The sequence below is a fragment of the Pseudochaenichthys georgianus genome, unplaced genomic scaffold (genome assembly GCF_902827115.2).
Source record: "Pseudochaenichthys georgianus unplaced genomic scaffold, fPseGeo1.2 scaffold_616_arrow_ctg1, whole genome shotgun sequence".
Lineage (NCBI taxonomy): Eukaryota > Metazoa > Chordata > Actinopteri > Perciformes > Channichthyidae > Pseudochaenichthys > Pseudochaenichthys georgianus.
The window spans coordinates 36,553-50,202 of record NW_027263174.1 but is presented as its reverse complement, the minus strand read 5'-3'; the positions used below and the strand labels follow the sequence as shown (position 1 = coordinate 50,202).

General features: G+C 44.0%; 1 protein-coding gene across 1 annotated transcript; it reads right to left on the bottom strand.

The window, feature by feature from the left end:
- Positions 1–50: 50 nt before the first annotated feature.
- Positions 51–13,452, bottom strand: nipal4 (NIPA like domain containing 4). Its single transcript, XM_034079437.2, has 10 exons — positions 13,304–13,452; positions 11,512–11,616; positions 11,117–11,257; positions 9,707–9,763; positions 8,930–9,020; positions 8,478–8,638; positions 7,218–7,385; positions 5,504–5,583; positions 4,745–4,957; positions 51–432 (listed from the first exon to the last, which is right to left on the bottom strand). Exons 1-10 carry the CDS (start codon positions 13,341–13,343, stop codon positions 223–225), a joined length of 1,266 nt encoding a protein of 421 aa, XP_033935328.1. The 5' UTR covers positions 13,344–13,452; the 3' UTR covers positions 51–222.
- Positions 13,453–13,650: the final 198 nt, after the last annotated feature.

Here is a 13,650-nt window from a genome sequence, read left to right as displayed (position 1 = left end):
TTGTCCACTTTGTTGATAAGAGTATTTAAAACTTGAAAAATATTCCTCTAAGAATTATTTATAAACAGATAGAAAATGTGCGATGAATCGAGATTAACTATTTTAATCGACTGACGGCCCTACTAAAAACATTTAAAATAAAAAGTGCACACATTTAAATCAGTCAGAAGAGAACTACAAAGTCCAGACAGGAAACCGAAACCTGTCTCTTCTGCTTTAGTTTCAGCTGATGATGAAGACTCTCGGTCCTTCCTCTCTCATGGGAGGAAGACTCTCGATCACCATGTTGTCCATCAGTCCGTATTTATCCTCCTTCTTATTCCTGCTTACTGCGGCTGCTGCTGCTGCTGCTGCTGCATTGGCTGAAACCTCCTCTGAAAGCCTCCTCTCCACCGGAGCCGAAAGCTGATTGGTCAGCTGCTTCATCGTGCACTGGAAGGCGGGTAAAAGGACATCAATTAACAAAACAGATTTGTTTCCTTCTAATAGTAACGCATTAGTTGTGTTCACTTCAAGATAAAGATATAGGCATTTGGATTGTTTCTGCTCATGGCAGCTAATGCTGGGCTATAAAGGAACTACAGCACGGTCACATGACTTCACGTCACCACCGCTAAGCTAAAGGAGGCTAATGTTGGGCTATAGAGGAACTACAGCACGGTCACATGACTTCACGTCACCACCGCTAAGCTAAAGGAGGCTAATGTTGGGCTATAAAGGAACTACAGCACGGTCACATGACTTCACGTCACCACCGCTAAGCTAAAGGAGGCTAATGTTGGGCTATAAAGGAACTACAGCACGGTCACATGACTTCACGTTTCCACCGCTAAGCTAAAGGCGGCTAATGCTGGGCTATTGTCACTACCCGATCCGTCACCCTGCCCGATCGGTTCTGCGCATGTGCGAGATGGTCCGGAAGTCCGGACGGCAACCCAAGATGGACACTTGACACAGTGGCTTTTAGCAAAGCTCAAAAAGAAAAACCGAGAGAGATGAGTTATTGTTATTACAACGTGACTTCACTATTATTTAACAACTCTTATTGGGTTCTTTTATTTGGGGTTCAGTACATTGTCAGAATAAGTGAGAAATAGATTTAACTTCTGTTAGACAGCTATCATACTGAATACATATTTACTGTGAATGTATGCAAACATGTATGGCATATGGCTGTCTAACAGAAGTTAAATTCATTCCTCACTTATTCTGACAATGTACTTAACCCCAAATAAAAGAACCCAATAAGAGTTGTTAAATAATAGTGAAGTCACGTTGTAATAACAATAACTCATCTCTCTCGAGTTTTCCTTTTGAGCTTTGCTAAAAGCCACTGTGTCAGATGTCCATCGTGGGTTGCCGTCCGGAGTTGTCCAACATGGCGGACCCTCTCGCACATGCGCAGAACCGATCGGGCAGGGTGACGGATCGGGTAGTCACAGCTATAAAGGAACTACAGCACGGTCACATGACTTCACGTCACCACCGCTAAGCTAAAGGCCATAGGCGGCGCGTGAGGCTCAGGTTTGGGAAGGCTAAATCACTTTTTTTACCTGACGCTGCCCGCCTCAGGCGTCTATAGCAAAGAGATCAACTCAGTGAAAGCACCGCCTGCTGAAAAATCAGAGCTCAGTGTGTGGAGTTTAAATCTCTCAAGTCATATTACAGGAGAAAGGAAATACAGTTTAAACTGCTGTATGCAGAGAAGACGCCGACGTGTCGCACTTATCATTCATATCACATTCAATCAGGGGGGGAGATTGCCAGTCGATCGCGAGAGGTGTCTAAAAATAAAACAACAATATTCTGTTTTATCGTTAATGTCCTATAACATAATCTTCCCGTGCCAGAATAATGCACTTGAACGCACCAAAGCTTTGTGATTGGCCGGCGTGACCCCATGTGTGGGGGCGTGGCTGGTGGGCAGTGGACACTATTTCGCTGACGTTCTCCGTGTCAACAAGAGTGTCTGCACACAAACAAGACCGCAATTATGGCTGAAGCAAAAAATCCCAAAATATATAATTTTCACTCCGAGTGGGAGGGTGATCATTTTTGTATCTATTCCAATTCAAAGTCCATCTGTCTCATCTGCAATGCGAGCGTGGCTTTATCGAAGAAGGGTAATTTAGGAGCGGCATTTCAAAACAGTGCACAAACGCTACGAGACGGAATTCCCTCCTAATTCTGCGCTCCCAAAGGGGAGGGGCCTGAGAGGACAGCTAAAGGGGAGGGGCCTGAGAGGACAGCTAAAGGGGAGGGGCCTGAAAGGACAGCTAAATGCACAGCAGTCCATTTTCACCAGGCCCAACAACAAGAGCAAGGCTGCTCCAGAGCATCTCATCGTGTCAGTCACGTTCTGGAGGAACACATGAAGTCTTTCAAAGACGGCGAAGTTGTGTAAGAAGCTTTCCTGGAGGCTGCCGACGCGCTTTTGGCGGACAGTAAAAATAACAGAAGCATTTCAACAGGTTTTTGATATAATAAAAACTCAAGTTAGATAACGTTATTAATCAGCTGTAAGTTTTAGTTTGTTTGAACTTATTCATTATAATTATTGTACAAAATGGTATAAGAATGCAAACTTAAATTGATTATAGTCTATTATCAATTCAGGTTAAGAAGCTAGTGTTGCTTGCTTCCTATTTTAAAAAGGCATTTATTTTTATAATCTACTAAAATGCAACAAAAAAAGGGTTTGATTCTATTAATTTTGTCTCTTTTATTGCACTTTGGCAGCAGATTCCTGAGTAGCTTCATATCTGAGTTGTCTTATTAGGAAGCCTCATTTATACTTTTGTAGCAACACTATTTTTATATAATGGCAAAGAAAGGGTTCAGAGTCTTTTCTTTGTTCCTGTGTCATATGAGGCAGCACTGTTCAATGTTTCTTGAAAACATTACCCACTGTAGTGACGTGTGAATAAACTCCAACTCTGTATCAACAACTCTGTTGTGTAGCTTCAGTTAAATACTTGTATGTGTGTAGATTAGAAAGAGGTACAATAAAGGATCTGCAGTATTTTATGGAGTATTAAAGGTCAGTTTTATACAAGTAGTGTGTATTTACCTGGTAGTAGGCTGTCAGTAATGGCTACGCCTCTCTATTTGGACTGGTAGATCTCAGCAGACTGGCAACTTTAAAAGTAGCTCTCGGTTCAAAAAAGGTTGGACACCCCTAGCCTATATTATCTCCTTATCCGAGTCAGCTGAGCCGTATCTGGCCGTGCAACACTCAGCGTCACAGACTGGATGCAGAAGCATTATTTTAAGCAACACATTAGGTTGACGAAACACTCGAGTCAAATGTAATTAAAGTCAGATCCACTCGTGTCTTAGACAGGCAGTGATATCATAAAACTGTTAGGCTTTCAAACACTCTGTAGTTTATTTATTTTGTAACCAGTTGTTCTGTATTCACCTTGCAGGTGGCTTGTATCCTGGATTATATGTTTAAGTCATGGATGACTAATATTAGACAAATATGAACTTTAAAGTTCATATTTGTCTAATATTAGTTTACTTTTCATTATTGAAGTATGACGCTGCGCTGTCAGGACACTTGTCCCTGTTTCTGATTGGTCAAATGTTGCTAACCCCGCCCCTTTCACGTGAACGCGCTCTCAGCTGGTGAGAGAAGCCCTGGCTTGATTTACCGAGTTGATATTAACCAGCGTCGAGATCTCGTTTGTTAGGGTTAGTGAAGATAACTCAAACATATCCAGGGTTTGAACTGGCTTCGTAGCACAGGGCACAGGTGGCTGCATAGTAGTGCTAATGTCAAAGACACAAACATTATACATTATATTTTTATTTTACCAGGATGCAGTGACACAAATATTTGGGAAGGCTTAGCCTTCCGTGGCCTACAGCACCCACCGCCCCTGCTAAAGATATAGGCATTTGGATTGTTTCTGCTCATGGCAGCTAATGTTGGGCTATAAAGGAACTACAGCGCGGTCACATGACTTCACGTCACCACCGCTAAGCTAAAGGAGGCTAATGTTGGGCTATAAAGGAACTACAGCGCGGTCACATGACTTCACGTCACCACCGCTAAGCTAAAGGAGGCTAATGTTGGGCTATAAAGGAACTACAGCGCGGTCACATGACTTCACGTCACCACCGCTAAGCTAAAGGAGGCTAATGTTGGGCTATAAAGGAACTACAGCGCGGTCACATGACTTCACGTCACCACCGCTAAGCTAAAGGAGGCTAATGTTGGGCTATGAAGGAACTACAGCACGGTCACATGACTTCACGTCACCACCGCTAAGCTAAAGGCGGCTAATGTTGGGCTATAAAGGAACTACAGCACGGTCACATGACTTCACGTCACCACCGCTAAACTAAAGGAGGCTAATGTTGGGCTATAAAGGAACTACAGCACGGTCACATGACTTCACGTCACCACCGCTAAGCTAAAGGAGGCTAATGTTGGGCTATAAAGGAACTACAGCACGGTCACATGACTTCACGTCACCACCGCTAAGCTAAAGGTGGCTAATGTTGGGCTATAAAGGAACTACAGCACGGTCACATGACTTCACGTCACCACGGCTAAGCTAAAGGTGGCTAATGTTGGGCTATAAAGGAACTACAGCACGGTCACATGACTTCACGTCACCACCGCTAAGCTAAAGGAGGCTAATGTTGGGCTATAAAGGAACTACAGCACGGTCACATGACTTCACGTCACCACCGCTAAGCTAAAAGGTGGCTAATGTGGGGTGTGGACACACACCTGCAGCTCTTTGAAGAGGTGGAGCATGGCGACGCCCACCACGATCACCAGGAAGGATCCCAGCGTCGTCACCAAGTCTACGGGCTTCATTCCCCTCCACTCCTGGAAGAGGATGATGGAGGTGGACAGCACCACGGAGGTGAAGAGGACGTAGTAGATGGGATACACCAGCAGCGTGTTGAAGGTGTCCAGAGACTTGTTCAGGTAGTTCACCTGCGGGAAGAAACATCCGGAGCATAGCCAGAGGTGGAAGAAGTATTTAGATCCTTTAGTTAAGTAAAAGTACTAATACCACATTGTTGAGGCATTGTTTAATCCGTGTCTACATGTAATAATATCTTTCCTCTATCGGGGTTGTGGGTTATGACGCGCCTCTCTTTGCTTTCAAGCTAATGTAATCAGATGTCTTCTATGATCATGGCGGTATACAAACATGAGGATAAACGTCCTCGCTTCAAAGTAACTAAAAGTTCTCCGTATCAAAATAGAACAAAAATAACACGGTCAAAAGACTCTACCGCTTCCCGTCTAATCACACACTCAGCTGTCATGCCATACATAGAAATAAAGACATGCACGTCGTACATGACAGCAAAGAAGTGAGACTTAAATTAACATCTTTTAAACCGTAAAGCCTCATATTGATAAGCCAAACATTCAAACCATGATGACGAGGAAAATGCCTCCAACACAAATTGTTAAAATACTCTGTAACAAGTTTCCAATACAGAAAATACACAAATTAACTTTGGAGCTCACCTGTGTTACCACGGAGACGACGAGCGTCACCAGCAGGATCCACGTGAGAGGGTTCGCCAGCACGGAAACATCATCAGCCACTACCGACAGAGACGGAGAGAGAGGATGATGTTTTAATATCAAAGAATCGCATTTCGTCTTATTTTACAATATTTAAATTCATATTCTGTTCTTGTATATCCCATATCCTATTTACATGGAAATCGACTTTTTGCATTACTTTTTATTTTATAATATATGTTGCATTGTAAAAGAATCAACTTCAAAGTCCTCCTCATTACTCACAAAGCCCTCAACAACCAGGCCCCCCCCCTACCTCACAGACCTGGTGCACCACCACACACACCCCCCCTACCTCACAGACCTGCTGCACCCCCCCCCTACCTCACAGACCTGCTGCACCACCACACACCCCCCCTACCTCACAGACCTGCTGCACCACCACACCCCCCCCCTACCTCACAGACCTGCTGCACCACCACACCCCCCTACCTCACTGGCCTGCTGCACCCCCCCCCTACCTCACAGACCTGCTGCACCACCACACACCCCCCCTACCTCACAGACCTGCTGCACCACCACACCCCCCCCCTACCTCACAGACCTGCTGCACCACCACACCCCCCTACCTCACTGACCTGCTGCACCAGCCCCCCCACCTCACAGACCTGCTGCACCACCACACCCCCCCCCTACCTCACAGACCTGCTGCACCACCACACCCCCCCTACCTCACAGACCTGCTGCACCCCCCCCCTACCTCACAGACCTGCTGCACCCCCCCCCCACCTCACAGACCTGCTGCACCACTACACCCCGCCCCTACCTCACAGACCTGCTGCACCCCCCCCCACCTCACAGACCTGCTGCACCACCACACCCCCCCCTACCTCACAGACCTGCTGCACCACCACACCCCCCCCTACCTCACAGACCTGCTGCACCACCACCCCCCCCCCCTACCTCACAGACCTGCTGCACCCCCTACCTCACAGACCTGCTGCACCCCCCCCCTAGCTCACTGGCCTGCTGCACCAAAACACCCCCCCCACCTCACTGGCCTGCTGCACCACCACACCCCCCCCCTACCTCACAGACCTGCTGCACCCCCTACCTCACAGACCTGCTGCACCCCCCCCCCACTACCTCACAGACCTGCTGCAACACCACACCCCCCCCACCTCACTGGCCTGCTGCACCACCACACCCCCCCCCTACCTCACAGACCTGCTGCCCCACCACACCCCCCCCCCTACCTCACAGACCTGCTGCACCCCCCCCCTACCTCACAGACCTGCTGCACCACCACCCCCCCCCCCGCACCGGACCTGGGGGGACAGAGCCTTCTCCGTCGCTGCCCCCTCCCTCTGGAACTCGCTCCCCCACCCCATCAGAGACGGCCCTGACCTCACCACCTTCAAAGCACTCATCTCTTCAGTCTGGCTTTTAATGTGTGATTGTTTTTGGATTATTTGACTTTAACTATATATTTATTTGTTGGTCCTTCCTTTTCTTTTCCCTTCACTATATCTGTAAAGCGTCTTTGAGCACCTGTAAAAGCGCTAACAAATTAAATCTATTATTATTATCATCATGATTGGAGGAGCTCAGGTCAGGAGGATTGCATTGCCACTTCTACTCTGTGGCTTTGAGCATATGAGGATAAATCCTTAGTTCAGATTGATGCAGCAGAAACGGAGAGATGGTGTTTCACCCGTGTTGATGGCGATGGCGAGGCCCTTCACGGAGGCGACGGTGAACGCCCCGAGCAGCGAGCAGACGCTGATGTACACGAGGATGTTGGAGCGACCGACCCGAGGAGAGAAATAGAAAATGAGCACCGAACACAGCAGCAGCACCGCCGACAAGTACACCAGGAAACCTGCGGAGGAGAAGTCAAGACGTGTTATTACATACGATAAATATGTGAATCTGTTATTCATGTAACAGCCGGTGGCTCCGTTTGCATTTGACCAGGTTTCTTGTTTTGACTCAGGAAATGTATTTAGTAAGAGACTTGTTGTAACTTAACAATACATAAAAGCCCCTTTAACATGCAACATGTTGGAGTCACATGTTCAGAATGATACCACTTTAAAGTCTGTAATCTAAGTAAGTTCGCTTTGTTTTCTCAACATTGAATTGGTTTTGTTAGAGCCGGAGTTTTGTTTTATAAAAGGGGCAACCTAATTGACGTATGTAGTCAAGATAGTATAAATGACTACAACTCCAAGGCTCTAAATCAGGGGGGTCAAACTCAAGGCCCGGGGGCCAAATCCGGCCCGTGACTTCATTTCATGTGGCCCCACAAGAGCTTGCAAAGAATATAATATGTTTATTATACGGTTACATGTCGCTTTACGAAGCACGTTGCCCATAAACTACATGTCCCACAATGCATCTCAAATTAGACGTTTCTTCTTAGAATTTGACTTTTTTTCAAAATGTTACTTCCTTTTTTTTTTACTTTGACTTTTTTCCCATAATTTGGCTTTTCTTTTTAAATCATTTTGTGACATGCGCACTGAAGAGACTTGCAATTATTGGCCCTAGACTTCTGCTTTCAGACGTAGTTAATTATGTTGTCATCACCCTATCCGATAATAATCCAATGCAGAGGCAATGATGTGATGGAATACATTATTTTAAATATTTATATATGTATTTTTATATAGTCTTAAAGTTACAACCGGCCCGTTGAGTGCAACCATAATGCTGATGTGGCCCACGATGAAATTGAGTTCGACCCCCCCTGCTCTAGAGAGACTGAGATGGGCAGCCAGACCCAAAGAAAGAAAGACCACCAAGTTGTTCATCATGTCGTGTTGACTAAAGGCCCGATTTCTTTGTTGAAACTCCTCACGATAGCAACATTCTGCATTAGAGCAGAGGAAGGAAGCCGCGACAGAAGTCTCAAACGTGGATCTTTGGTTTCTCAACATTGGATCCTCTGAACTTTAGTTTATAAGCTCACCGGGGTCCAGCAGCTTGTCGGTCATGTCCTGTAGTGATGTCACTTCCTGTTCTTGTGGGGCGTGGATCACCAACAGGATGCTTCCCAAAACACACAACAAACAGCCCAGTTTCCCCACCACGTTCAGCTGCTCCCCCAACAGGTAGGGCGCCAGAACTGCACTGAAACACAGCAAATATGCTTATTTATTCATCCTACAAACATGGGGAAAGACATCTCTAGTCCAATATATTAACTTCTTACCTTTGTACAATTATTCTGTATTCCATTGCATCTTTTTATTGCACATTTCTTCTATACATTCTTATGGTTGTATATTTCACCTTTTTACTGTTTATATACGTCTTCTTTCATTTTTCAATTTCTAAAATGGGGAACTATCATGACACATCATTTCTAGAAGCTAAAATGCTTGAACTGAGATGAGAATATATTGTGAGAGCTACGGCTACCTGATGAGGACACTCAGGGCTCCGAGCGGCGTCACCAGCGTGGCCGGAGCGAACATGTAGGCGGCGAAGTTACACACCTCTCCAACTCCCACTGCAGAAACGCACATACACAGAACCATGAACATACCTTTCATTGATTCAGTTGAGCTTAAAGAAGGTTTATTTACAGCCGAGGAAGCGATCAAAGGTCTTTAGCAAACAACAATGTCGCAACTTCAGGGTTTCTCTAGAAAGATATAGTACGAGTGCTGTCTCTGATCTTGTTTATAAAATATATCAATTATCTCGAGAACATGAAGCCAGTAAACAAGATGTCTCCTGACGTAAACAACAACATCGGAGCTCCGTCAAAACAAAGCTGCCTCTGCCGTCTGACGCTCTGTTTGACACTCGGACAGAACAGAAAAAACAGAAATATTGTTTTCTGGCATCACTTTAACATTTTACGGGGAAATCTACCTTTTGGTTTGAGAGCGCTATTATTACCCGCTGCAGACAAAACCCTGGATATCATCATATTTTTAAACTTTTTGAATTGATCATAATTCTGTCTTTAAAATGTAATGTAATGTAAATACTTGACAAATAATCTGTAAATAATTTGAATCAGTAAATGGGATTTTATCACATGTTCAGGTTTGCTTTGCTACAGGTTCTGTTTTCATTAATAAATCCATCTTATTATTGGATTATTTGTAACATAGAAGTACATACAACTCACTCAGAAATAGCTCACATAAAAAAACATTTAAAATGCAAATAAAATAAACGTCTTACTGGTGAGCAGGCCTCCCCACCACAGCCAGTCCTTCAGGTAGCCGTGTCCTCCGTCCCCTGAGCACAGAGGAATTCAACCCGTTAAGCCCGAGCCTGTTTTCAGGTCTCAGGCTCGACAATGACATTCCCAGAACAAATGACCATATCTTCTAAAAGGGGTAAATTAATAATCTTTTTTCTCAAAGCAAGGATAAACCTGTGAGTTGGATGTAGAAAAGTCAGAATCAATATAGATTTTTTTTTAAAAGTAAATTCAGATTGAACACAGTAAAAAAATGTAAATTATAGTGTCCGTCAAAACAATTGCTTATCGTGAAAACCACCCTTGAATGATGGGATCGTAGACTAAAGGCTTTAGGAATCCAAACTATAACATATAATAAGTACCCTGTATCTTACGCTCTGAAATCTGAAAGTAGGTTTATTGCTGATGGATTATCAGAAATCATTTCAAAGGGACACAGACACTTTGGATTAACCTTTGGATTCCTTCAGCAGCGTTTTTATCGTTTTAATGCCATTGAAGACCACTTTTGATCAGACAACGACAAAGGTAAGAGATATTGCCGTGTTGGCTACCTAATGCTACGTGGTGTGATGTCTGTGTTAGCTTCTCATGTCGCGAGTTCTGATCGGTCAGCAATGATACTAATACCTGTGGAATCTGTGCTATCTCAGCTTGCTAATCGATATCCTGTTTGTGCAGATACGATAAGTAATAAGGGTATTTTAACTTGAGTTCTGGGCTAAGTGTGTTAGCATTTTTTCGCTCAGGGCTAATTCAGAGCCTTTGTTATTACCCTTATGTTTCGTTTTGCTAAAAATGGTTAATATTGTCTGATCGCTGAGTTTCTTCCCGTTAAGTGGGTTTGACACATTGATAGGTTTTAAATGTTAGGAAGCCCTCAGACGCTGTTTCTTGCAGATGTTGTGATTTGGGGGGCTTAACAGGTCAGATCAAGAGAGGCAGAAAATCAAAGCCTACTGTATTTATTTTTTAAGATCTAGTAACACGTGTACTTTATTTACCATCTCATTAACAACATCTTCAGATCTCTTTAAGGGCCGACACGCTGAATACTCGGTGTATACTACTGCACGTACTTGAGTAAAAGTAGAAGTACTCGGGTATTGTACTTGAGTAAAAGTAGAAGTACTCAGATGTTGTACTTGAGTAAAAGTACTCAGATCTTGTACTTGAGTAAAAGTAGAAGTACTCAGATCTTGTACTTGAGAAAAAGTAGAAGTACTCAGGTCTTGTACTTGAGTAAAAGTAGAAGTACTCAGATGTTGTACTTGAGTAAAAGTACTCAGATCTTGTACTTGAGTAAAAGTAGAAGTACTCAGATGTTGTACTTGAGTAAAAGTAGAAGTACTCAGATGTTGTACTTGAGACCTCCCTCTGCTCACCTGCTCGGGTGTTTCCGCTGTCGGCCAATCGGAGGAGAGCTTTCTTCTTCAGAATGACGCTTCCGCCAATCAGGACGGCCGACAGCAGAGCCAACGAGAGACCGAGCCACGGCCTGTAAGAGCTGCTGTCTGAATACACATCTGCAGACAGAATACAATCACTTTATCACACCTGGGGAAACAATGAGTACATATAATTATAATAATACTAATCTTTAATCTATTCAAGAACTAGATTGTATTAAACACCCCGCCTCTTTAATAAACAGATTTTAAATGAGATCCTGGAACAATACGGACATTTACACACAAGCAGTGAGAAGAGTTTTACCCCTAAACAAAGACCCCTCCCATCCTGAACACAGGTATGCAGTAGGTGTGTGTGTGTGTGTTACCTGTAGTAAGTGTGCTGTTCTCCAGGTGTGTGTGTAGCGTTGTTTGATCTCCAGAGATTGAACACACCACAGAATGAGGGCCGCACCACAGTCGCACCCCCGACCCTGCAGAGCAGAAGCTTTTCATTTAATGTTGACATCCTGTTTACACCTAAGAAGACTCTTGAAACAGTTCCTTAAACAACGACAACTCCAACACGAGATCCAACACGAGATCCATATAGGAAGCCATGGAAGAAACAACACAATGCATTGGAATGTTGATGTCCTTCTCACATTCAGTTGAATGCACATAAAGCCCTAGAAAACGAGTAGCCCTTGCACACAGGACTAAACAAAGTGAAAGGGGCCATATTATGCGATCTGGTTTCAGACAGAGGGTGAACAGAGGAGCTGCAGCACAGGCAGTAAGAGAAAGACAAAGGGCTTTCTGAACATTAAAGCGTGGAGACAGAGGTGTTCAAATGTTCCTGTGAGTGTTTGCCAAGTGTGTTTCTGCTCCCTGTGGACCTGTGTGCGTGTGTGTGTGTGTGTGTGTGTGTGTGCGTGCGTGCGTGTGTGTGTGTGTGTAGAGTTGAGTAATACTGGTCTGACCACAGACTCAGAGTAACCTAATGAGGAGAGCTGGCATAACAAAGAGGAGAACATCAATATTGACTCTGCACACACGGAGGCCCTGCGCTCCCTGACGGAGGGAGATGTTTCACGTCTGATAAATACTTTGATATCGAGGGAATACGATTAAAGGGGCTTCAATTTGCTCCTGTGGGTATTCACTGTTACATGTTTGATATGTGTCAACTGTCATTTAAGCGCTTTGAGCACTCGGAAAAGCGCTCTAACAAATGTAATAAACTACTATTATTATTTTGCTGATGTTCAGGTGTATATCAGTATGTAGTGTCTCTACTTTAAAGAGTCCTCTCCTGCTGATGTAGGTATCAGTATGTAGTGTCTCTACTTTAAAGAGTCCTCTCCTGCTGATGTTCAGGTGTATATCAGTATGTAGTGTCTCTACTTTAAAGAGTCCTCTCCTGCTGATGTTCAGGTGTATATCAGTATGTAGTGTCTCTACTTTAAAGAGTCCTCTCCTGCTGATGTTCAGGTGTATATCAGTATGTAGTGTCTCTACTTTAAAGAGTCCTCTCCTGCTGATGTTCAGGTGTATATCAGTATGTAGTGTCTCTACTTTAAAGAGTCCTCTCCTGCTGATGTTCAGGTGTATATCAGTATGTAGTGTCTCTACTTTAAAGAGTCCTCTCCTGCTGATGTTCAGGTGTATATCAGTATGTATTGTCTCTACTTTAAAGAGTCCTCTCCTGCTGATGTTCAGGTGTATATCAGTATGTAGTGTCTCTACTTTAAAGAGTCTTCTCCCTATAACCAATTAATTGCCAGCCTCGGGGTATTTGAACAATTTTTTAAAATGTTTTCAGTGTGTGCAGACTTAGTCAACAAAAAAAAGACTGTTACAGTAAAAGTCCTGTATTCAAAAATGTTACTCAAATAAAACTACAAAAGTATTGGCCTCAAAATATACTTATAGTAGGCTACCAACAGAAAAGTAGAGCAGTAGAAGTATAAAGTATATAATATATTTCTAAATTGTATTTATGTACTTGAGTAAATGCATTTCTTTACATGACGCCACTGCATTTAATAACCCTAAATAGTAATAAAATACATGTTGAACTGGGAAAATGTAGCTTTAAACACTTTCTCAAACAGTTCCCTTAGTGAGACAAAGAGGCAGAAACTCTTTTAACGGATCAAGAAGAGAAGTGAGTGTTACCGTTCCTGCAGGTCTCGTTGTCCAGGTGGACATCCCGCATCGCGTTGCTTGTTTCCCGGCAAACTCTCCGCAGAAACTCCGGGGGAAAGAACCGGGCTGAGGCTGCTCTCCACCGGACTCAAAGGCTCTCTAGTCCCGGTGAGTTTCCTTCTCCACGGAGGAAAAAAGTGATTCTGCAGAGAGGAGGATTAGTAAACAAAGCGACACCCGACCCCGCCCTGCACCGCCCCGCCGGGAGAAGCAGGTGTAAACAATCAAATGCCACCTACAGGTGGGAAACATTATTATAAAATGTAATACAAATATTAAACTGGATTTTTCTTTTGGACTTTTATTTCACTACATCC

Bases quoted from the DNA above. Each gene is read 5' to 3' on its own strand.
- nipal4 (XM_034079437.2), bottom strand. From the start codon at position 13,343: ATGCGGGATGTCCACCTGGACAACGAGACCTGCAGGAACG. The intron at 9,021-9,706 runs GTAAGACGTTTA...GCGTTTCTGCAG, and splicing joins GTGGGGAGGCCTGCTCACCA to TGGGAGTTGGAGAGGTGTGT. The intron at 5,584-7,217 runs GTGAAACACCAT...CTCTGTCGGTAG, and splicing joins CGCCATCGCCATCAACACGG to TGGCTGATGATGTTTCCGTG.